Source organism: Bos indicus x Bos taurus, chromosome 10, assembly GCF_003369695.1.
Source record: "Bos indicus x Bos taurus breed Angus x Brahman F1 hybrid chromosome 10, Bos_hybrid_MaternalHap_v2.0, whole genome shotgun sequence".
Taxonomy (NCBI): Eukaryota; Metazoa; Chordata; class Mammalia; order Artiodactyla; family Bovidae; genus Bos; species Bos indicus x Bos taurus.
This window is the reverse complement of record NC_040085.1, coordinates 24,226,793-24,251,971: the sequence shown is the minus strand read 5'-3', so window position 1 is coordinate 24,251,971 and position 25,179 is coordinate 24,226,793. Positions and strand designations below refer to the sequence as shown.

At 40.7% G+C, this 25,179-nt stretch overlaps 1 protein-coding gene across 1 annotated transcript in view; it reads left to right on the top strand.

Moving 5' to 3' along the window:
• The window catches only part of AQR (aquarius intron-binding spliceosomal factor), an 86,930-nt gene extending 79,368 nt beyond the window's left edge, over window positions 1-7,562 (top strand). The window contains exon 35 of the mRNA XM_027553475.1: window positions 1,389-7,562. Within this exon, the coding sequence (XP_027409276.1) occupies window positions 1,389-1,700 (312 nt within the window). The 3' untranslated portion in view covers window positions 1,701-7,562. The remainder of the gene's footprint in view (window positions 1-1,388) is intronic.
• Window positions 7,563-25,179: the final 17,617 nt, after the last annotated feature.

Below are 25,179 nucleotides of genomic sequence, written 5' to 3'. Positions count from 1 at the left end.
CAAATTGAGATCTAATTGACACATAATTTTATGTTAGTTTCAGGTGTATAAAATAATGATTTGGTATTTCTATACATTGCAAAACAATCACCACAATAAATCTAGTTAATATCCTTCACCACACAAAATTGCACATTTTTTTTCCTAATGTTGAGAATTTTTAAGATCTTGTGGTTTTAGTAAAAAAAAAAATCCATTGACTGTATATGTGAGAGTCTTATTTTTGGGCTTTCTGTCTTGCTCTGTTGATCTTTGTGTCTTTTCCTTTTGCCATTACACTATCTTTCTTAGAATTTCTTTATAGTAAATATTGAAATTAGATAATGTGAGTCCTGGAAATTCCCTTGGTAGTCCGGTGGCTAGGAAGGACCCCACGCTTTCACTGCCAAGGGCACAGGCTCAATCGCTGGTCAGGGAACTAAGATATTGCATGCCGCACATTACGGCCAAAATGATAATAATAGTAATGTTACTCCTTCATTTTTGTTGTTCTTTTTCAAAATGTTTTTGCCTATTCTAGTTCCTTTGCTTTTCTCTTTACATTTTAGAATCAGCCTATCTCTTTCTATCCCTAGACAAAAGCATGCTGAGGTTTTGATTAGGATTTTTGAGTGTTATTGCTTAGGATCAATTTGGGAGAAATTAACATAACAATAGTTAGTCTTCTTTCCATGAGTATGATATCCCTCTCCACTATATTTAGGTCTTTGAATTCTCTCATCAGTGTTTGGCAGCTTTCAGCCTACAGCCTTCATACATATGTTGTTAGTTTTATCGCTAAGTATTTCACATTTTGTGCTGCCATTGTGAATACTGCTTTAAATTTTTTTCAGTTTCCAACAAGAGAAACAAAATTCCTAAAGAAAGAAGCCAAGCCTTAGCTCCAGAAAGGGAAGCCGAGTATATAGGGCTGCTCCAGTGCTCTGGTTAAGTGGGACAGAAGCCCTGTACTTGCTGCTCTCTCCCTGCCTTGTCTCAAGGCTTGGTTCATCTTCCCCCTCACAGTGCTCCTTGATTGAAGTGGGCCTTTTCTTGAGTTGGTGTGCCAGTCAGTCCTAATCAGCCACTCTTTTCCAGTGTTTATAATAAGTTCCTTTATGAAAAAATTTAATAGCTTTTGATATTGGTTTTTCTCCCCAAAGATTTAATATATATTCTCATCTTATTATCTGATATCTGTGTAAGCATATTCCATGGAATTGACAAAACCTAGGTCATTATCATCAGAGTTGTTACCTCTGCAATATAAAACAGCCCTCAGTGTTTTGGAGCTTTCTAGGGTGACAGTATCTATTAGGAAGATAATGCGGGAGCGTAACTTTATAAGCCAGGTGGATTTTTTGTTTTTTGATTCATTAATGTTTTCCCTCTTTTTTTTTCTTCATCAGACTTTATTACAGCTACCACCTGCTATGGTAGAAGAAAGTGAGGAAGTTCAAAGTCAGGAAACAGAATTGGAAACAGAAGAAGAGGCCATGTCTGCTCAAGCTGACATTGTACCTGATGAAGCAACAGATGCCAGCTCCAGTCAGGAAACCTCAGCCTCTGAGACTGAAACCACCCCCAACCAGACAGGAGCCAGCTCCAGTCCAGAGGCTATCCCTGCTGAGTCTGAGATCACTGGGACAGGACCGGTAACTGTACCATCGGAGAATAACACCCCTCATGATGTCACATCCACTCCCGGAGAAACCGAGTAGCCAAGCTGTAGCCCTTCTTAGAGAGAACATTTCATTAACAAAGTCATAGGTAAAGTTACTTCTTGTATTTTATATATGCTTCTGCCATTATAATGGCACTAATTAATATTCAGTCCTTATTTTTGTTAGCTGATTGTCAGTGTTTGTCGTCTTGGATATATTAAAAAAGAATGTATGTGTATGAACAACTCCAATTTTATTTGTTCAATCAGAAGAATAAATAACCATTCCTTTGCTATTTTGATCATTAACTATGTCTGTAATCATACCGACATTAGAAGAATTTTGTATGGAATAATAGTTCACATTTTTAGTGAACTTCTCTAAAAAAAAGGATAAAATGTACTGGAATTAACCATAAATGACCTTAATTAAGCAAGTGTCCAACTTGGGGAGGAAATCATTTCTTCTATCATAGTGTGAGATGATCAGGTCATGTGTCTTTCTGTCCTTCATTTCTTTGCTGTCTTCCTTGATGGAAAGGCATTAACACCACAGGATATAGATTACTCCAGTCCATCGAAGAGGACATGCATTTCCTTCCCCCAGACCTCAGAGTGTGTTAGAGTCACCTAGAATGTCTATTTATTCTTGAGGCTGCTCCAGAACTAATGAATCAGAGTCTCAGGGTTAGAGCCCAGGAGCCTGCATTTTTATGTTTACAGGTGCTACACCATTAACATTTGAATTGCTGACTGAATGGCATTGGATTAGTCTGGTGAAGACTGAGCCAAAATTCGTCATTCAGCTAAACAAGAAGAATCTGGCAAATCCATCTGGGCAGGAGCAAAGGTCCAGGGTCCAGGCAGTGAAAATCAGTGAACTTATTTAATTCCTGTATTCATGATGGATTTCTCCCAACACAGAGGTTCTAAGTTTTCTGTCTTGTTTAGTTCTCCTGATAGATAGCCAACTACAAGGAGACCTCAAGGTAAAATGTGCTTCAGATTTGGGAAAGCAACTGTACTAGGACCTTGCTACTCAAGTGTGGTTTGCAAATCAGCAGCATCAGTGTTGCGCTGAAATTTGTTAGAAATGCAGAAGTTTGGGCTGTAGCCCAGGTCTACTAAATCTCAGTCCACATTACCACAAAGTCCCTTGGTGATTCATCTGCACTTTGTAGTTTGAGAAGCACTGTACTGAGATTACTGTGCTGTCCTCACATGAGCCAGAGGTAGAACAGTGATTCTGTGATGATAGAATTTACAGTGAGTGTGACTTATGTTTTCTGACAATGAACCTCTACTGACAAGGTCCCTGGGCATGGTGACCAGAGAAGAGATGAATATGTATATGTGGGGAGGGTGAGATTGCCCACTGGCTCTCTTCCCGCTTTCCACATCTGCTGGAGTGGCTAAGGGGCACATTTCCCCAAAGTTCTCCTCCAGTGCATCTACCTTGAGGCCTGACCATGTCCAACAAAGTTTTGAAGAATTAAGCAAGAATTAGCACAGTGCCAGTGAAATGCTTCTCTGGTCTTAACATTTCGAAGGAATGATGAATTTGTCAGGACATTAAACCCAGAAAGTCAAGTCCCTGATATTTTTGAGTAACTAGTGTTTACTTAACTTTACCAGTCTATGGTGGGTGTCATTTAGACTCTCATCTTGATGCTTCCCGCAGCATCAACAATTGTGTAAAGATTGGATGGGGAGGGGGAAATGAAGTGATAGGATAATGAGGAGAGTGAAATGCCAAGGAAACTAAACTCAGAAACCCACCTCTGTTTGTTAGCAGAGCCAGGATGGCACCAAACGGTCTGTTACGTAATTTCTCTGGGTATAAGCATTTGAAACCAGGTGTTGTGGGCCTCACCTAGTGTGAGGACTACTCTCAGAATTATTTTCATTTGTGAATGTATAGTATCAGGCTAAGCAAGAGGGAAAGCAGCTTTACCGTATTACTGTCTTTCCTAGAAAAGATTGATTTTTCCCTCTAGCCTTTAGAGGATATGAATCATGGTACCTGAAACCAAAATAAGCAAACTGTTGTGCTGTCTTTCCTTAAATAAATCATTTCCCTAAGACTGTATATCACTCTGTCTAACTCGGTGACTGAACTTTTTTATCGGCCACCTGATTTTTATCACTAACAAGAAAATTTTAACTGGAAGGTAAATAATTTCTTTGCCTTCATCAAATTAAGAAAGGGATAATGAAAGTGGGACTTGAATTATTTTAAATTGTTTATTCACTAGAAAGGCCAGTGAATTGCAGTTGACTATAAAATTGTGTAATTTTTAAAGGAACTTAAGAGAGCTTTTCTTATTTTAAATAATGAGGAAACTGAATCAGAGGTTCTTAACCAGGGTCACAACTGTGGGAGACTGGGGTAGAATCCAGTTTATAGACTAGGGCAGTTTTTGCTTTTTTTTTTTAAGTCAACCACACTTGAGCACTTGCTTCATAAATGTAAAAATTTTCTATTTAACTTGGAGTTACTACAGACACAGGTATTCTCGCCAGGTGACCATTTCAGATTAATGTTCCCATTGCTCTGCATCCTGTTTTTCGTATTTGAATATGTCATGATTTTGGAGTTTATTTTTAAAAGCAAACCAAAAAGACACATGCCAAGAGAAATAGCATGAAATGAAGCAATTCAAGTATTTAGACTTTTTCCCACAAAATGCTGAGTTAAGAAAGTTCGTTACCAGCAGTTGAGAATAAATAGCTGTATTGATTTGGGCAAGTGAGTGGAAAGATCTAAATATTATCAGTTCCCTTGAAGTTAGTGTGATGATAAAAGATATTTTGTTAGATACCGAGAGAAATAGTACAGATGGACCATTTGTGCTCCTATAAAAAATGAAGTTTTTTATGATCAGGAGACAACATGATATTGTAAAACAGACTTTGGATTCATCCAGTCCTGACTTAAATTTTACTTCATTTGCTCATCAGTATTTGGTTTGACCTTGACAAGTATTATAACCTCTCTAAGTCCCAGTTTTGTTATCTACAAAATGGGGGAAAGATCTGTTTGTTTGTTAATAGGGTAATTCTTACGAAAATATCTGCCACCTGGCTGCTCAGTAAATACCAGTACCCACCCCACCCCACCCCACCCCCGCCCTCCATTTTCCTCCAAATCTTTTATTACCAAATAATTCTCTGACTCGAGCACTTAGCTATGCCCCCACCCAGGGAGTATGGAGGACGACGAAGAAGGCCAAACGTGGCGGCAGTTGACATTTGAGATCAAGGGTCAAATTTACTGATTCAGAACCTTGAAATCAGCCCATAACAACATTGAGGAAGGTCTCTGCTGAAATTAAAATATCTGGCAGATGAAGACGCTAGGTATCATTGTGCTTGGGATGTACTGATAACATCAGTTCTGTATCCTGTATCACCCACCTCAAGATCATCTATATTATTGTACTTATCTAGCTTGAATATGCTTTTTCCTTTTCATCTTGCAGTCACTCATATAGTGTTTTAGAGATGTTTCTTCAATTAAAATAAGATTAAACAGATTGAAAAAAAAAAAAAACGACCTTTTTGCACACGCCAAAAAAGCTGTTAAAAACAGGCAGTGCTTTGCTTCCTGTGAAAAATGCTTGGCCGTTAGCCTTTGTAATTATGAAGCAGTCATGTTAATAGATGTTTAAGAATGATAACAACTGGAGCTGTACTGAGCCAGTAATGGAAATGAGCATGTGAGACTGTTTTTTCTTTATCCATTGCTACTCTTCAGTGCCCAAGAAAGGGTTCTAATTCAGAAGTATCCAAAAGCTTTGGACATTCTTGTCTTCCTTCATAGAGACAAACCCCAGCTCAGCCTTCTGGAGCATGACTCAGAATGCAGCACAGTTGCTGTGCAGACTGACAGCTTTATTGCTGGCTCTGCCTTTTTGTTTCCATTTAACATCACTGCCTACTTAAACTTTTACACTTACATATAAAGATGGCTGATCCCAGTATTTCTCAACATATGTTACAAAAACCATTCATCTGAAAGAATACTTGGAAAAAAACACGTTCCATGGTCAAATAAGTTTGAGGAACATAATTAATTATTATTCCCCATTTGTAGACTAATAGTGCATTGTTAGTTAATGAAAGGTTATTTACTGCTGGAAAAAAATCAAGTTAACTTTATTTAATCTAGCATTTCTCAAACTTATTTGACATTGGAACTCTTTCTTTTTCTTCTTTAAATTAAGACATTCCAGGGAACTGGTTCTGAGGTTTGATATTTTTACATTAGCAAATGAACTTTGATTCCCCCTTAGAAAATTAGGGGGGTAAGAATATACAAGCCCCAAAAATGCTGCTTTGGCAAAAGGAATATTTTGAGCTGAAGGCAGTTGAGAAGACGCAGATACAGGAAGTTTTCTCAGTCCTTTTGCTTCTGCCCGAAAGCAGGGCATGAATTTCCCTTTGTAAAGATGTCCCCTCTCTCCTGAACTAGGAAGAAAACACCCCTTATTACTACACACAGAGATGATGCTGAAATGAGTCTGCATAAACCTTACTAAAATAACTCACCCTTATCTTCCATTAATTTCCCCATATATTTACTTTCCCACAATTTACAACCCCTAAAAACTCAAACTCCTTTTTTTGCCTTATTTACTTTTCCATAATTTATTATCTTTTGTTAAAATAGTATATAAGCTTAGAAGCCTAATAGTCTGGGTGGAATTTTTACTTCTTTTCTGTGCAACTCCATGGAAGTAAAGTTAAAAAACATCAATTAAATTTATATGCCGTTTCTCCTATCAATTTGTCTTTTATCAACTTAATTCATAGGCCCCAGTTACAGACCTAAGAAGGCAGAGGAAAAGTTTTCTCTCCCCTACAAAAATAAGACTTTAATACATTGTTTTTCCACAAGTAATCAGAGGCTCAAGTAACAGCAGAAGAATCTAGAGGTGAAGTGATTTGTACAAAATGTCATAGTGTAATTTGTTGAGTGTCATGTGGTATTAATAGCAACATCCTGAAAATGCAAATGAGTAAAAATTTGATCAGTGTACCATGACATTTGTTCATGTGAGCCTTCGAAGAAAAGGTCACTGAGCATTTTCTGTTTACATTTTAATTTTAGGCTCCAAGATTTCACACCAACTTTTTCTCATTTTTTTTACTCTGCAGTAAAAGAACAGTCTATGTATTTCCAATGTGTGTTGTTTTCTCAGTTCTCTAAATGTGTGTTTTCTTTAAAAGTTTGTTTCAAAAAGGGAGAGGATTTAACATGGGCAACGGGGTGCACCAGAAATAATAGAAGAAAATTTAGACAAATATAAAACATGAAAAAAATTTCCTTTCAGAAAAATGTAAGAGAGAAGACCCCAAAACTTACCTTGCATCAGACATGTTGAATTCTCTCTTAGTTGATCTCCAGAGATGACTGCCCACTTCTCTCTTTCTCTCCATCTTTGACTTAACTTGGTACATTCACCTGAGACCTCATCTCACAGTAAATCTAAGGGCAAGAACTTCAATGGTAGCTGTTTCTCCTTGGGAGATGCCTGGTTTAATATGAATAGCTATTTTGAGAAACTGATTTTATCAACCTGTTTTTTAAAAAAGTCAAGAGTTCCTGATAGAAGGTGGTCATATAAAATGTTATCTTTTTCTTCTCCAGGCATTCATTCACTTTGAGGGGAGTTTTCTTCTGGCTTTTAGTTCAGCTGTTCACGATGAACGTGGTTCTGTATGACTGTGTTTCTATCACCCCTCTGCTTCTAGCAGCACTTCCCAGTGCTGGTTTCTTCTAACCCCAGACTTCCCCAGGAACAGTAGTGGAACAAGAATAGACGAGGTTAATTTACATTTTACTTTGCTGGTTGACTGCTTGTCACAGAAGTGAATTAAGTTATACATAATAAACTGTTGGAAGATATCTTTGAAACGGTCTAATTCTTGACTATTCCTAGACTGAGTCTCTCCTGTGTGACAGGCAACAATGCCATAGTTCATAGAGGAGAAGCACCGAGGCATTGGCTGGTTTGCCTCGGACACGATGGTTAGTTTAACTGGGACGAGAACCACCATCTGATAAGCAGGCAGATCCCTCACCTCACAGATGAGTAAGGCAAACCTACCAAAGAGTTCCTCTCGCGGGAATTCCCTGGTGGTCCAGGGGGTAAGACTCCACATTTTCACTGCCACGGTCCCAGAGTTCAATGCCGGGTCAGGGAGCTGAGATCCCACAAGCTGTGCAGTGTGGCCAGAAAAAAAAAAAAAGAATTCCTCCCAGGCTTAGAATACCAAAGAGAAGACTAGGTTGCCAGAATCAGGATAGAGAATAAGAGGTCTATAAAAAAAGATACGCTTTGATGTTTACAGTGTTTATACTTAAGGGTGAAAGCCAAATTAATATTTCTTTTGGATTGAAAAGAGTATGAGAAACATATAATGTGAAGGGACTGTAGTAAGTAATGTTTAATTGTCAAAATGCTAGTTAATTATCCTAAAGCTATTTTTTATTTTTAAGCAAAGCCAAAAGAGGTTAAATAGCAATTTTGAAAGACTGTAGTAAATGGTAAGGGAAAAGTTAGAATGTACCAAGACCTGCACTTTGAATTACTATTATAGGCATACCTCAGAGATACTCTGTGTGTCTTCCAGACCACTACAATAAATTGAATATTACAATAAAATGAGTCACAATATTTCAGCTCCCTAGTACATATAAAAGTTGTTTACACTAAAATGTAGTCTATTAAGTATGCTAAATAGCATTATGTCTAAAAAGATGTACACACCTTCGTTTAATATTACAAAAAAAATCTCTAACCATCATCTTAACATTTAGCGAGTCATAATCTTTTTGTAGTAATAACATGCAGGATCACAGATCACCATAATAAATATAACAATAATGAAAACAGTATGAAGTATTATAACAATTACTAAAATGTAGCACAGAGACACAAAGTGAGCAAATGCTGTTGGAGAAGTGACACTAATGGACGCCAGGTTGCCACAAACCTTCAATTGTTAAAAAGTAGGATCCATAAAAAAGTAGTATCTTCAGTGCACTGTTCTATAGCCTTTGTCACAAATCAAATAATTGTGTATGTGTGGGTCTGTTTCTGAAATAGTTTCATTGGTCTATTTTTCTTTTCTGGTGCCAGCATTTCACTGGTTTAATTACTGCAGCTCTATATTAAATCTTGACGTCTGGTTGTGTATTCTCCCTTAGCTATATTCTTCAAGATATTGGCCACTCTTTAGTTATCTGTTTTATAGATAGTATATATATTTATGTCGATTCCAGTCTCCCAATTGAAAATCCATAAAAGAAGGGATATATATATATGGCTGATTCACTTAGCTGTACAGCAGAAAGTAACACAACTTTGTAAAGCAATAATACACCAATAAAAAAAATTTTTTTAGGCTATTGACCACTCTTAATCTCTGTATACACTTTAGAATCATCTTGTCAATTCTATTAAAAAAAAAAAAAAACTTGCTTGAATTTTTATTGGGATTGCATTGATTTTATAGACCAATTTGGAGGAAAGCTGACATCTTTATCATCTAGGAATGAGTCATCTCTTTCCGTTTACTTAAGCCTTCTTTAATCTCAGTAATGTTTTGTAAGTTTTCTAGATTAAGGTTCTGGCCATCTTTTGTTAAATTTATTTATATTTGATTTTTTATACTATAAATGGTGCTTTAAAATCTATGTTTAATCATTATGTTTTGTCATTGTTTGTTACTGGTATATAGAAATACAGTTTATTTCTTGTGTGATATGTAACAATCTTGCTGAATTCACTTATTTCTTATAGTTTGTAGATTATTTTGAATTATCTACATATATAATCAAGTCGCCTATATAAATAATGGTAGTTTTATTTCTTCTTCAATCATTGTACTTCTTATTTCCCTTTTAATCTCTGTGCCTTATTGACCTATTGAAGACTTCCAGTACACTGTTAAATGGAGGCAATCAAAGTGAGTATCTGTGTCTCCTCCCAGTCTTAGAAACAAAGCTTTCAGTATTTAACCATTAAGTATAGTGTTTGCCATAGGTCTTTGTAACACCCAGATTTTAAGAGTTTCCTTCTATCCCTAGTTTGTCAAGTGTTTTTCTTTTTAACATGAATAGATGTTGAAATCTCACAAATACTTTGTTGAAATCTCACAAATACTTTTTCTGTATCCATCAACATGATTATATGCTTTTTCTCCTTTATTGGATTAATGTGGTGAATTGCACTGGTTTATTTTTCTATTGATTTTTTTTTTCTTCAGGTCATGGGCCAAAATTATTCTTCAGGTGCCTAATAACTTTAGTTGAAAACTAGAAATTACAAGTGCTATGTGTTTTAATGTTTAGATTTTATTGTCTTCCTGTAAAGACTGTTGAAGTCTGTTTTAGCAGGCAGTTAATTGTGGGTATTAGGTTGATTTTTGTGTTTTTTGTTTTGGTTTGGTTTTGGGGGGTGGGGCACAATACATGTCCTGCAGGATCTTAGTTACTTGACTAAGGATCGAACCCTCACCCCCAGCAGTGGAAGTGTGGAGTCTTAACCACTGGTCCATCAGGAAGGTCCCTAGGTTGATCTTTTTTGTATTTGTTTTTAAACTTTGTTACGCAAGTATAGTAGGGCTTCCCTGATGGCTCAAACGGTAAAGAATCTGCCTGCAATGCAGAAGACTCATGTATGATCCCTGGGTTGGGACGATTCCTTGGAGGAGGGCATGGCAACCCACTCCAGTGTTCTTGCCTAGAGAATTCCAAGGACAGAGGAGCCTGGCGGGTACAGTCCATCGGGTCACAAAGAGTCAGACACGACAGAGCAACACAGCAGAGCACACAGGTATAGACTACTTTTAGGTCTGTCACTAAATTGTGACCTTTCTGTGGTCACTGCCCCAGGTGTTCAACTGAGGTGTCTGTACTAGAGCTGGTAGAAATTTAAACCTTGATTTTCGTGTGAGCTCTGGGAAATATTTAGCTTATAGTGCCCAGATTCTTTGATTGACTTCATGGAGTTTCACCCTGTATATGTACAGATGAGTATTCAGCCAAAGACTCGAGGGAACCCCTGTTCAAACTTCTGGACTTCTTTCTACGCATAATTCTCTCCTTTCGTAGACTCTGCCCCCAAAGTCCACCCAGCTCAGCCTCCTCAGGTTACAGTTCCTAAAGTCACTGAGGCTGCTGGGCTTCTACTCAGGTTCTCCTTCTGTGTGCTGCTGTTTGGGAAGTTCCTGTTTTGGCAAAAAGCCAAGGCAATCACAGAGCTCACTTTATTTTATTTCCTTCAGAGATCACAGATCTTTGTTGCCTGTTGTTCAATGTCTGAAAATAGTTGCTTTGTATATTTTGTCCAGTTTCCTAGTTGATTATAGTGAGATGATGAGTTACTATGAGCAAAAGCAGAGGTTCTTACATTGATTGGATTTTCAAATATTAAAGCGACCTCATATTCCTATACTTTGGCCTCCTAATGGGAAGAACTGACTCAATGGAAAAGACCCTGATGCTGGGAAAGATTGAAGGCAAGAGGAGAAGGGGACAAGAAAGGAACAGAGGATGAGATGGTTGGATGGCATCTCTGACCCGATGGACATGAGTTTGAGCAAGCTCCGGGAGACAGTGAAGGACAGGGAAGCCCAGCATGCTGCAGTCCATGAGAATGCAAAGAGTCAGACATGACTGAGCGACTGAACTGAACATATTCCTAATATTTAAAAAATAATTGCTATATCAAGTGTACTAATGCTTTTATTAGGATTCTTGCATCTGTGTTTATGTGAGGTGGTTCTATAATTATGATGATGATGATATTAGTTTATCAGATTATCAAGATTACTTTGACCTCATAAATTCAGTTGAATTTTCTGTTTCTTTCACTGGAAGTGATTTTGTAAAAGTGGTGTCATTTTTTTTTTTAGCATTTGGAACATTTTACCAGTGATGTCACCTCAGCCTGGAGATTTCTTTATGAGAAGGTTTTAAATTTCAGATTAATTTATTTAATGGTATAGGACTATTCTGCTTCTTGTTGTGTGTTGGTTTTGGTTAGTTGTTTTTCCATGGGTATTTGTCCATTTAAGCTGAATTTTCAAATTTTTGTGGGCAAAAGTGATTATTATCAATTTTTTAGCTCAGCTCTAGCTGTATTGCACACATCCCATATGTTTCCATTAACATCCATTTCAAGATATTTTCTAATTTCCACTGGGACTTTTTTAAACACATTTTTTCATATTCTTTGAAAATGTTTTGGAGCTTAATAGATACGGTAGTTGCACAACATTGTAAATGCACTAAATACTACTTAATTGTTCCCCTTAAGATGGTTAACTTTATGTTACATGAATTTCACCTCAATTAAAAAAAAAAAAAAACAACACCTTTTAAGAAGTGAGTCTCTTAATTTCTAAGCATTTGGGCATCTTTCTTATCTTTCTGTTATTGCTAGCTTTGTTCCACCATGCTCAGAGAACTACGTTGTATGATAATAATCCCTTGAAATTGTCAGGACTTTTATGGTACATGTTTCATATGTCCTTGAAAAGATTGTGCATTTTGTAGTAGTTAGGTTCCCTTAGGTCAAGTTTGTTAATTGTTTTGTTTGCATCCTTATATTCTCACTTTTTTTTTTTTTTTTTTTTGTCTGCTTGTTTTATCAGTTACTGAGAGGTGTGTTTAAAAAAAAAATCTGAGTGTGTTATAGACTTGTTTATTTCTTCTTTGAGTTCTCAAGTTTTGCTTTGTGTATTTTAAGACCCTGTTATTAAAAGCGTACAAACAGAATTATCATACCTTCTTGATGGGTGGATTTTTAATTATTTAGAAATTTTTCTCTTTAAATATACTTCTTGCCTTCAAGACTACCTTGTCTAACATTTATTATAGTTATACCAGCTTTCATTTGTTTGCATTTTATATGGCATTTTTTTCCATTCTCTTACTCAAACTTTCTAGGTCCTTTATATTTAGGGTTTCCTGTTGTAAGCAATATATTGCTGGGTTTAGGATTTGATTGTACCTATTTATAAACAATAAGTGGAAGACACAAAAGTTCTGGGTGAGAAGCCAAAGACTGCATCTTGCACAGAATAGCAAGCAACATGGACATGTTTGTTTGCATCAGATCCTCTTGCTCTCCAAGTCCCACAGTGGTGACCGGAGGCCCCGAAGGGTGCCTGCGTAGTCACAGGTCATGTTATAGGAGAGGAACAGTGGGGAACCCCCTACTTCTACAGTAAGCAGAAAGCAAACCTGTTCGTAGTCCCAGAGGGAGACACGTCCTCATCCCTCAGAGTGTTTTTGCTGCACACAACCCTCTTGGGAAATGGCCTGAGTGAAGTGCAGCCTGGCATTCTTGACACACCCCCTGAGAGCAGGCTGGGATACTCTGAGCTTATTTATTTCTCCTTGTATTCTTTCAGCTGTTCCTTGATGTATTGTCCCCTTCGTGGATCACAGCCTTGTCATGGCAAAGGGGCTTGCGTAACTCAAATGAAGCCTTGCCATTCAGGGCCACCCAAGATGGATGGGTCACAGTGAAGAGTTCTGACAAAATGTGGTCCACTGGAAGAGGAAGCGACAACCCACTCCAGTATTATAGCTGTAAGAATCCAGGGAACAGTTTGAAAGGGCAAAAAGATGCTTGCCCCTTGGAGGGAAAGCTGTGGAGGACGAAGGAACCTGGTGTGCTGCAGTCTGTGTGGTCACAGAGTCAGACACGACTGAATGACTGAACAACAACAGTCAAAAATCTTATACCTTCTTGATCAACCCTGTTTTATCATAAGAACATGCCCTTCTTTAATAATGCTTCTTGCCCTAAAGGCTACCTTCTCATATTAATAACACCAGTTTACCTCAGGTTAGATTTTCCACTCCATATCGTTTTAAAAACCATCCTCCTTCTCAATCTGTGTCTTTGGTTTTTTCTTTTGTAAGCAACTATGTAATTATTTAATTTTCTATAATTGATGGTATATTGGGGTTTATTTTAACCATTTTACTCTCCTGTGTTTTTAGTTCACTTTTCATCTTTCTTGCCTTCCTTGGGTATATAAAGTATTTTTTATTATTTAATTTTTCCCTTGCTATTAATTTGTTAAGAATACATTCTCTTATGGTCTGACACTGTGTAAAACATCCCACAGGCCTTGGATGATGCTTTCTTCCTGTAGAAAGGATTCCCCCTCTCCTCTCACAGGCCGCCTGGAGGCAGATTGCCTCCATCCAGAAGGGCCACACCTCTCCCATACTGGTGTGCCGTCTTCGGGAAAGTCAGCTCTTACTCTCATTCCTAGGATATAGCCATGTAGAGGTTCCAGCTGGGAGTCTGAGATTTTCTGGGGGACCAGTACTTTTGGGTAGGTTCTGAATTCAGTATTGGTCTCCGTAGCATTATGAAATGGTCAAAAAATTCCGCTTTGCTTTTCCACCCACTTTCTATTTGGCTCTAAGCCTCTTGCCTACACACCTTAATCAGTAAATAACTTGAAGAACACTCATGTTGATGTTGGGGTCACACTTTTGCACCCCACTTCTCTGGGATCTTGATTCTGCATGTCCATTACCTGGGCAGCTTCAAACTTCAATTTTTATCTTCCCACCCCCATCACATTACTGCCGACTTCTCAGCCGTTTGCCCTGCACTGAGAATTGCCGAATGCCATGTCTTTTTCCATTTGGATTGCTTTAACAAAAATACCATAAACTGGGTGGCATAAGCAACAAACAGTTCTCAGTTCTTGAGTCTGAGGAGTCTAAGATGAAGCTGGCAGATTCAGGTCGGTGAGAGCCTACTTCCTGGTTTGTAAAGGACTATCTTTTCTCTGACCTCACATGTTGGAAAGAGGGTAAGAATATTCTCTGGGGTCCCCTTTAAAAGGGCAGTAATCCCATCCATGGGTTTCCCAGGTAGCTCAGTGGTCAAGAATCTGTCTGCCACTGCAGGAAAAAGGTTCGATCCCTGGGTCGGGAAGTTCCCCTAGAAAAGGAAATGGCAACCCACTCCAGTCTTCTTGCCTGGAAAATCCCATGGACAGAGGAGCCTGGCAGGCTACAATCCATGGAGTCACAAGAGTCAAACATGACTAAGCAACTAAACAACAACAAAAATCCCATCCATAAAGGATCCACCCTCATAATTTAATTATTTCCCAAAGGCCACACGTCCAAATAACCATCACAGTGCAAGTTAGAATTTCAACCTAAGAATTTGGAGAGACTACCCATTCACTGCATATCCCTAGGCACAGAGCAATGTGCAGAAACTTGGAAATCACTTCAGTAAGTACCTTTCTCTCAAGTCCTGGCTATGTCAGCAGGTTTCTAGTACCTCAAGCATTTTTTTTTTCCCCTCTATTTTTTTCTAGCTTTTTCAGTTGTTCTTGATGAGTGTTGGTCAGCCCATCCCATCAGAGCTGGACTGGACCACCTTTGAACAACACTGATTAAATGCCTTAGTGTACCTATTTCATAACGTCTCATTTCCCTTACTGAACTCGTAAGTCTCTGCAGAATTACCATTAATTCTCAGCTTGATCAGAATAGGCCACGTTCCTGAAACGACTGGTTGGCTCTTCTTTTCATTAAGGAATGTCTCAACCTAGCTTTAACCCTGTTGTTCAGTTGCTCAGTTGTGTCCAACTCTTTGCAACCCAGTGGACTGTAGCACACCAGGCTTCCCTGTCCATCACCGTCTCCTGGAGCTTGCTCAAACTCACAGTGATGCCATCCAACCATCTCATCTTCTGTCACCCCTTTCTCCTCCTGCTTCAATCTTTCCCAGGATCAGGGTCTTTTCTAATGAATTAGCTCTTTGCATCAGAGTGCCAAACTATTGGAGCTTCAGCATCAGTCCTTCCAATGAATATTCAGGACTGATTTCCTTAAAGATTGACTGGTTTGATCTTCTTGTAGTCCAAGGCACTCTCAAAAGTCTTCTCCAACACCACAGTTCAAAAGCCTCAGTTCTTCAGTGCTCAGCCTTCTTTATGGTCCAACTCTCATCCATACATGACTACTGACAAAACCATAGCTTTGACTATACTGACCTTTGTCGGCAAAGATAATGTCTGCTTTTTAGTAGGCTATCTAGGTTTGTCATAGCTTTTCTTCCAAGGAACAAGCCTTAACCCTGACCTCTAACCAATCCTGGGACTCACTGGGAAAAGGTGAAAGGAAGGCATGCATCACAAACTAGCCCCGTGATCTGCAGCTTCAGGTCACCCCTGCTATCAGATGGGCTCAGAGCATGTTCATTAGACACAGGCAGTTCCAGGTTTCAGTGGGCCCAAAGTGTATACAAATTTAAGAGCCATGTTTAAGAAAAAGGATTCAAAATTATGATCACAAAATAAAGTATAAGGTTTTAGAAGAGGTCATACATGAGTCTTGAAACAACTTTCATTAGCTTCATACTAACTCTGTGTCTGGTATGGGTTTAAATTTTTGGTCCTAACTTTCTTTCCCCACCTTTTTTAAACCCCTATTTTAAGGAGCAGCTCCTCTAGAAGTGTTTCCTTCACACAAGCTTTGGATTCTAATGCTGTACCTGGCCTAACTGTATCCCTAAAAAGGGCTGGCAGGAAAGAATGTCCTAAGGTCCTCCAGAAAGAAGGACTATGGAGTCAGGAGAAGGCAGCTCAGAATCGATGAGAGACAAAAGATGTTTACTGACTACTGCTAAGTCACTTCAGTCGTGTCCGACTCTGTGCGACCCCATAGATGGCAGCCCACCAGGCTCCCCTGTCCCTGGGATTCTCCAGGCAAGAACACTGGAGTGGGTTGCCATCTCCTTCTCCAATGCATGAAAGTGAAAAGTGAAAGTGAAGTCGCTCAGTCGTGTCTGACCCTCAGCGACCCCATGGACTGCAGCCTTCCAGGCTCTTCCATCCATGGGATTTTCCAGGCAAGAGTACTGGAGTGGGGTGCCATTACTGACTACACTATTTGTCAAATACTGTGCTTTTACCTGCCTTCTCTCGTTTAATCGTCTCGGTGACCGTGAGACTTAGGTATTACTTTAAAACCCCTGCTGTACAGATGAGAAAATTCTAAGCCTTATTTGTCCAAAGTAATCAAATGTATAAGTGAGAGAACTAGGATTTGAACTTTGACTCCAAAGTCTATCTTTCTCTAAACTGCTTCAAAGTATAACCATTTCATTATATTTAGCTACAGAAGCCTGGCCTGTAGGTGGGTTACATTGCCTGCGATGACATTGGAAATGTTGCTTTATGATGTTGCGATCATGATGCGTCACAAATCTACTTTTCTTATTAACTGGAGGTGATAATGTTTTGCTTATAACAGCCACAGAATTTGCTTCAGGCAGGTCCTCTTTGGTTCAGTCACCATGGTTATGAATTTATTTACATCATTTTTATTTAAGCATTTTTTAGTTTCTTGTGAATCAAGTGTCAGAGAACTCTCCATTGCAATTTATTCCTAGTTTGTACCATAGTGCATTTAAAGTATCATAGGGAGGGGCTTCGGAGAAGGCAATGGCACCCCACTCCAGTACTCTTGCCTAGAAAATCCCATGGATGGAGGAGCCTGGTAGGCTGCAGTCCATGGGGTCTCTAAGAGTCAGACACGACTGAGCGACTTCACTTTCACTTTTCACTTTCATGCATTGGAGAAGGAAATGGCAACCCACTCCAGTATTCTTGCCTGGAGAATCCCAGGGATGGGGGATCCCTGGTGGGACCCGGTCTATGGGGTCGCACAGAGTTGGACACGACTGAAGCGACTTAGCAGCAGCAGCAGCAGGGAGGGGCTTCCCTGGTAGCTCAATGGTAAAGAATCCGCCTGCCAATGCAGGGGACATGGGTCTAATCCCTAGTCCAGGAAGATCCCACATGCCGCAAAGCAGCTAAGCCTGGGCATCACAGCTCCTGAGCCTGTGCTCCAGAGCCTGCAAGCTACAACTACTGAAGCCCGCGCACCTAGAGCCTGTGCTCGGCAACAAGAGAAGCCACCACAAGAAGAAACCCACACAGCAAGGAAGACCCAGCCCAGCCAAAAAGAAACATAAATAAAGAAAAATGTTGCAAATTATCATAGGGATACAAACTCTTGATCATTTCATTAGTTATTACAAGAAGAGTCCATATTCCTCTGGGACCAGAAGAGAAACCAAACAGTCACTGTTTGATCCCGGCAGGATCTGTAGTTGTACTGCTGCCTTTTGTCAGCTCTGCTTATGTAATTCCGAAGAAGAGCACTTAGCACTGTTTAACAGACTTTTTCTCAGAGAGGGCCTGGGTGTGCAGCACCCTGCCAAGTTTCCCATTAGATATAGAGAAAAGCCATTTGTATTCTGAAATTGCGAATCAGCCAGGCAATCACCACACAGAAATAGCCCCCATGAAAATAAAGCAGGGCTATATTTGAAGCCTTAATCATGTATATTTATAGACCTGAGTTTAGTTCTATTTGGAAATTTTCACATTATACAGTAACGTCGTGATTACCAACATGCTCAGAGGGTGAGGGGGATGGGACGTTTGATCCACTTATATTTTCTGAGTAATGGGGACTTAGTCACAAAGAATTTTTCTGTCCGTCCTTTGCTGAATGTCTTTCAAAAATTGCTTTGGTCACCTCATAAGGCGATCAGAAAGCCACCTGTGAAGTATTGGGGGCAGGAGGAGTAAGGGAGTGTGTCACTCACCAGATTTGTCATTTGACACATTAAAAATCCACCATTAGAGATTCAGTTTTATGGCTTAGGACCTTGTTCCCATATTAAGACAAAAAGTGCTTGGGTTGGCTAAAGCATTGCACATATTAGTGTTTCAGGACTCAATGCATTTATTAGGAAAGATTTCCTGAGAGAAGATTCAAAGATATGTAGGGCACCTGAGGCTGGAGGAGGGCATGGCAACCCACTCCAGTATTCTTGCCTAGAGAATCCCCACGGACTGAGGAGCCTGGTGGGCTGCAGTCCATGGGATCGCAAAGAGTCCTACATGACTGAGTTACTAACCACAGTACAGGGCAGCACCTGAGGACCTTTGGTACCTGGAGCTAGAGAGCAGTTCACCTGTTTCCAAATGCTGCCCAGGGCCAGGCCTCTTGGCAACAGTCTGCCCCACTTCAGGGATATTCATCCCTGTCTACGTGGCTCACATTTCGTTGGCCCCTCAGACTCACATGCAAATGACTCATGAGCTTCCACACTCTCACCCCTGTTTTGTGACATCCACTCTCTCCCTGTCTCCTAGTCATTCATGATGGTAAAGAAAAGCCCCACTGAGAAAACACTGGAAGGAGGTGAGGCAGAGAGACATTTTATATCTAGAGGAAGAATACTGCAGACAGAACAGTAGTGGAAGGTCCTGACCCAGGACGTGGCTGAAGTGTTTAAGACAGATGAGGTGGTGCGTTTTGGAGCCAAGTGGACCTAAATTAGAGCTCTCCAAAGGAGCTCTGCTGCTTGCTCACTGGGTAACCCTGAATCACATGGCTTTAGTTTTCTCATCTGTGTAATTGGGGTAGAAATACCTTCCTTGAAGAGTTGTTATAAGAATCAAGTATTTTGAGATACGGGATTGAATAATTTAATGCCGGACACAGCAGAAACTCTGCAAATGCTAGCTGTCATCACCATGATGATTATCTACTGGTCCATGGCCTATTAGAACTGGGATGCACCCCAGGAGGCGAACGGTGGGCAAGCGAGTGAAGCTTCATCTGTGTTTACAGCTGCTCCCCACACTTTGGGTGTCACTGTCTCCCATCCCATTCAGATGGGACTGTCCAGGTTCAGGGAAACAAGCAACCCATGCAAGAAATTATGAAACCCATTCAAGGTTTTCACAGCCAGTAAGTGGTGGAGCCAGGATCTGAACCAGGAAAACAAGCTTAGGGCTCCCACTGATTCTGCATTACGGTGAGTTGTATAATTATTTCATTATATATCACAATGTAATACTAATAGAAATAAAGTGCACCATGAATGTATATATTTGAATCATCCCCAAACCATTGCCACCCACCCTCTCTGGTCCATGGAAAAACTTGTCTACCACAAAACCAGTCCCTGGTCCCAAAAATGTTGGGGACCGCTGACACCCCTGAATGGTGGGGTTACCACCTGATGCTACAGTTACTAGCTTATGGATCTTCTCTCCCACATTAGATTGGATTCCAGAGTGGCTTTCCTGTTTCAAGCGGGTTAGAAGCCTCCTGATATAAAGAAGGAATATATGCCTTGGTTTGCTAGACAAAAAATTTTCCAGGAATCATTTGTTTGGCTAAAAATGTTTAGAGCACTCTTACTGTGTAGCAGCATCCTTCCATCAGACAGACCAATAGTATGACAAACATGTATTAATACATCCAAACCTGCTTTGCATGGTTTTAAATATTTGCAAAGATCCAGTCAAGAAGGTTCCTTCTTAGTCCTGACAGTGTCCAAATCCTTCTCTGTGATACCTTGGTTTAGCAGAACAGTGTCAGCGGGTGGCCTATGAGATGCTGTGGCTGTTGTCTGGCTCTGACACAGAGAAGGCATAATCGGAGTTGGGGAAAGACCTGAGACAATGGCAGTGATGATGTTGATGGTGTTAATTAAGCATTTATACTTCAGATACTGTGGTATGTGTTTTACACAGATGGTTACATTTGATTCTCACAACGACCCTAGGGTAATAGATTTCCTATTTTATAGATGAGGACATCGAAGCCTAACAAAATTAAGATTCCCATTCAAGGTTTACACGGCCAGTAGTGGAAGAGCCACTACTGAACTAGAATATTTGAGTGCAGCCTGGCAGGCTGCAGTCCATGGGGTCGTAAAGAATCAGACATGACTGAGCAACTGAACAACAATTTGAGTACAGGGGGCAACAGAGGATGAGATGGTTGGATGGCATCACTGACTCAAGGGACATGAGTTTGAGTGAGCTCTGGCAGTTGGTGTGGACAGGGAAGACTGACGTGCTACAGTCCATGGGTTCGCAAAGAGTCGGATACGACTGAGTGACTGAAAAACAATAACAATTTGAGTACAGGTCTGTACCTGTGACTGGTTCAGGCGTGGAGGTGCTACCCAGATGGGTGGACCCAGGTTTTGGGAAGCGGGAGAGAGTGGCAGGTGTGTGTTCATGCCACCAGGAAACAAGGTGGAGTGTTGAGAGGGGCCAACTGAGGCAAAGAGGGCACAGAGTCCATTTTCATCTGCTCCTGAAATAAGTGTAGTAAGCGAGCAGACTCTGTGCTGGGCTGTGCTTGTGCTTAGTCGCTCAGTCGTGTCTGACTCTTTGTGACCCCATGGACTGTAGCCCACCAGGCTCCTCTGTCCATGGGGATTCTCCAGGCAAGAATGCTGGAGAGGGAGTCATTCTTTTCTCCAGGGGATCTTTCCAACCCAGGGATTGAATCCAGGTCTCCCACATTGCAGATTCTCTACCATCTGAGCCACGAGGGAAGCCCAAGAATACTGGAGTGGGTAGTGTATCCCTTCTCCAGGGGATCATCCCGACCTAGAAATCAAACTGGGGTCTCCTATATTTCAGGCAGATTCTTAGCCAGCTGAGCTACCAGGGAAGCCAAGCAGCCTCACTCTGGCCTCTCAAATGAGTGTAAGTGCTACTTGGCTTTCTGGAGTGAATTTCTGGTGGTGGTGATCCACGGACAGAGCCTCGCGGGTTGCTGCTGGTCACACGCTACCTTTCCCTTGGCACCATGGGCAGAAGCATCACTGATGGGCAGGATGTGTTCAAGGAGCATTCATTCCCGAATGTCACACTGCTCTGAAGATGGGACTGCTTTTATTAGTAAAACACATAACGGGTTCGCTCACATCCGTTCTGAAGGGAAAAAATCAGCTCCTCCTCAATCATTTTTCTTTTTTCAGAAATGACTAGAGACTTGGCTTCAATAAAGGATGAATGACTGCTGGGTGCTGACTCACCATTCAGCTGCCACTGCCCAGCCAAGGGCAGAGGCGGGGTGGCGCCCTGGGACATCAGTGCAGAAGCTGTGTCCTGCCCAGGTGGCGCGTGGTCAGGGACGGCAGCTCAAAGACTTCTCTTCTGTTCTGGCTCACAGCCCAGGCTCTTCCCTGGGTCCCTTTCTGCTCCTCCTCATCAACATGTGCCATGACCTCCCAGTGTCTGAGATCTTGAACACCTCACTGCGCTCCCCAGACCCATTCCAGTGGCTGTCCTCACTGGCTCGTTTTCACCTCCACTGGAGCGTCCTCTCCTGCATTCCTGCTCAGGGCACAGAGCATCGCTTACCTCCTTTACCTCCCACTCCCACCTTGCCCCTTCAAAATGTTTTCTTCCTCCTTCCTTTGCTGTGATAGATGAGCTGTGCAACAGCATTTAGATGGAAGCAATGCAAAGTGCACACCTAACCCCAGCAGCCACGCTCTGAGAAGACCTCAGGGCCATTCCAGCCATGAGCCACTCTGGCTAAACCCTGCCTAGAGCTTTAAACAAAGAAGGCCTTTGCCATCACAGACAAACTAAATCATCAAACATTTGACCACTGGGGGGAAAGTGGTCCACATGCATACAGAGATGTCCGCATGGGGAGAGGAGCTGGGAGAAAGCGCATCAGCTAAGGTGTTCAGCATGTGGCCAGAACTTTGCTAGGATGATGTCGCCTGAATTTTTTTTCAAGCCTGAGAGGGTAGCACAGCCCCGTTTAACAACTCAACAGGAACAGTTTTCTGCTCATGTGCCCGTGTGTTTGGAGCTCTGGAAGGATGCTGGCCATGCTGCAGCTTTATAGTTGCTCAGGGTCAGCATCAACTGTTACCTGCGGTGTGTGCTGTGCTCAGTCGCTTCAGTCGTGTCTGACTCTTTGCACCCCACGGACTGTAGCCTAACAGGCTCCTCTGTCCATGGGATTCTCCAGGCAAGAATACTGGAGTGGGTTGCCATGCCTTCCTCCAGGGGATTTTCCCAACCCAGGGATCCAACCTGAGTCTCTTAACATCTCTTGCATTGGCGGGTGGGTCCTTTACCACTAGCACCATCTGGGAACCCCCTAAATCATTACCTAGAAAGCTCTAAATGCTCACTCAGTGGCATGTAGTGATATACTTACAAAATCTTGAACTGGTGGAATTTACATCTGGGTGTCTTAGCTTCTCCCCAGGTATTAAAAAAAAAAAAAAAACAAAAACAAAAAACCACTCATTCCCATACCTGAAGAGCCAAAGAAATGCCATAATATTTCTCAACCACTATCGTCACCACCAGCTTACAGTGAGAGGAAACCAGTCAAGCGTCCTTTTCACAGCCCCTCACTACCCCAAATTGCTTGCAGTGTATGTAATCCATTCAATTTTAGAGCTAAATTAAATAGAAGTTCTGTGATATCGATTATTGACTGGAGGAAGCATCAAGGTGTTACACAAAAGTTTCTTCAAACAGAAAGAGACTTCTATGAGGAAACTAGATATGAAGGCCTTCCCATATCTTTGTCCCGGGAAAACAGGTGAAACCTGCCTTGTCCCCAGCTCCAGAGAAATTGAAGACCCATCATGCCTATGTTGTGGGCTTTCCAGTTGGCTCAGTGGTCAAGAATCTGCCAGCCAATGCAGGAGATGCGGGTTTGATCCCTAGGTCAGGAAGGTCCCCTGGAGAAGGAAATGGCAACCCACTCCAGTATTCTTGCCTGGAGAATCCCGTGGACAGAGGAGTCTGGCAGGCCACAGTCCATGGGGTCGCAGAGTCAAACACGACAGCGTGCACATATGCACGCAAACCCATGTTAGAAACGTGACACTGTAGAACTACTCAGCTTAAGAAAATAATAACGACTCAGTGCTGGAAGACAGTCTGTAAATAAGTGCATCCTGCGAGGACCAAATTTGGAAACTATGATCCTTGAAGAAAAAGTGAGACTCCACACACACATCCATACCTGTGTGACAGAAATAATTTGCACCATAAAGATGGGACCAAACAGATGACATTCCCCATCCACACTGGTTAAGGGTTACCAGCAGCTTCTTCATGATATTGATACCAGAATCCTCTGTATTCTCTTTACAATACACTAGAGTGTGGGTTGAAATTCTCAAAAAATCCCCCTTGTCATCATCATTACTTGTTTTGTCAGAGATAAATGACCTTTTGGGGCACAGTTATTTGTAGATAGCGAGATCTCCCTATCCCATTGTTGAAAGAAGCCTTACATAAAAGAATACATAAATAATTCAATTTATATAAAATTCAAAAACATGGTCACAGAAATCTATGGTGAGAGGAATCAGAACAATAATTGCTTGTGAGTATAGAGATCGACTGGAAGGGGACCTAAGAAAACTTTTGCATCTTGACGAGGGGTGTTGGTCACATGGTGTATACATATTTTAAATTCATCAAGCTACACACTTCGATATGTGCACATCAGGTTTGCAATGCTAAGGTAAAATTTATAGAATTTTAAGTCAACCTAAAAGAAAAAAAAAATTGTCTAAGCCGTTAGGTTATTATCGTGGATAGCACTTTCTGGAATAGCCCTTTCATCGGAACATATTCTTACCTCGCAGGGTCTCAAATCCCTCTTCCTTTCTAGTATCTGGAGAGTTTCTTTTTATAGAGACTTCTACACACTTATAAAAATATTTTTTTACTCAGCATTTCTAGTTGTTTGTCCTAGGCTAAAGATTATCCTGGTTCACTATCTGCTAAAACCAGAAGCCTTCACATTCTGTAATAACTTTGCAGTACATTTTGCCTTGCCTTTGAAATGTATAAATATATACACATTTCTTTCTGTGTGTGTATATATACACATGTACTCATACACGTATGTAGAGAAGTCTATCTTCTCTTTAATAGCTTTGAGATTCTTATATTGGATTAAAACATATGCTTTAAAACCATTGTTCAAAATCTGCTAGTGGACAAGCCAGGTTATATGTCAGGAATACCTAAAGGCAGTTACCTATTATCAGTAGCATCGCTCTCAGTCCTGTACCTGAATGTCTCTCACCAAGCAGCATGCTACTGGATAAAACATCGAAAAAGGAAACAGAAAACACCATCATGAAAGCCAAGAGGTCCTTTGGGAGCTGACAGATGGCTATGTCATCTTCTATTCTTGTTTATCTTTTCTCATTTACCTTATAGTTTTCTCCTGTGGTTAGGAGCCATGTTTAACCTCCCCCACAAATGTCACATCTAACCTCTTTATTGAGTTTTAGAAAGTGATTGGTCCTAAATAATTGGAATTATAAAAATCAAGATAAAAAATAATCTATTTCCCTTTGTGATATGATTTAAATGTCTCTGAACACAATGAAAATCAATGTTGGGATCACCACTGCTGTTTATACTTAGCCATGTTCACATGTGATGTTTAGAAGTTATTCATCTAATTTGGGAATTTCCTGACTGCAGTAAATTTAAGCTAAGCATGATATCATCACACTGAAATTCTCATTTTCACTGTAATATCTAAAGAAGGGAGAATGGCACCCGACCTGTGAAAACTGCCTCACGTATGTGAGAAGTGTGCTTCTCCTGATGGCATGTGTTAATCAGGACGTGAGGTTGAA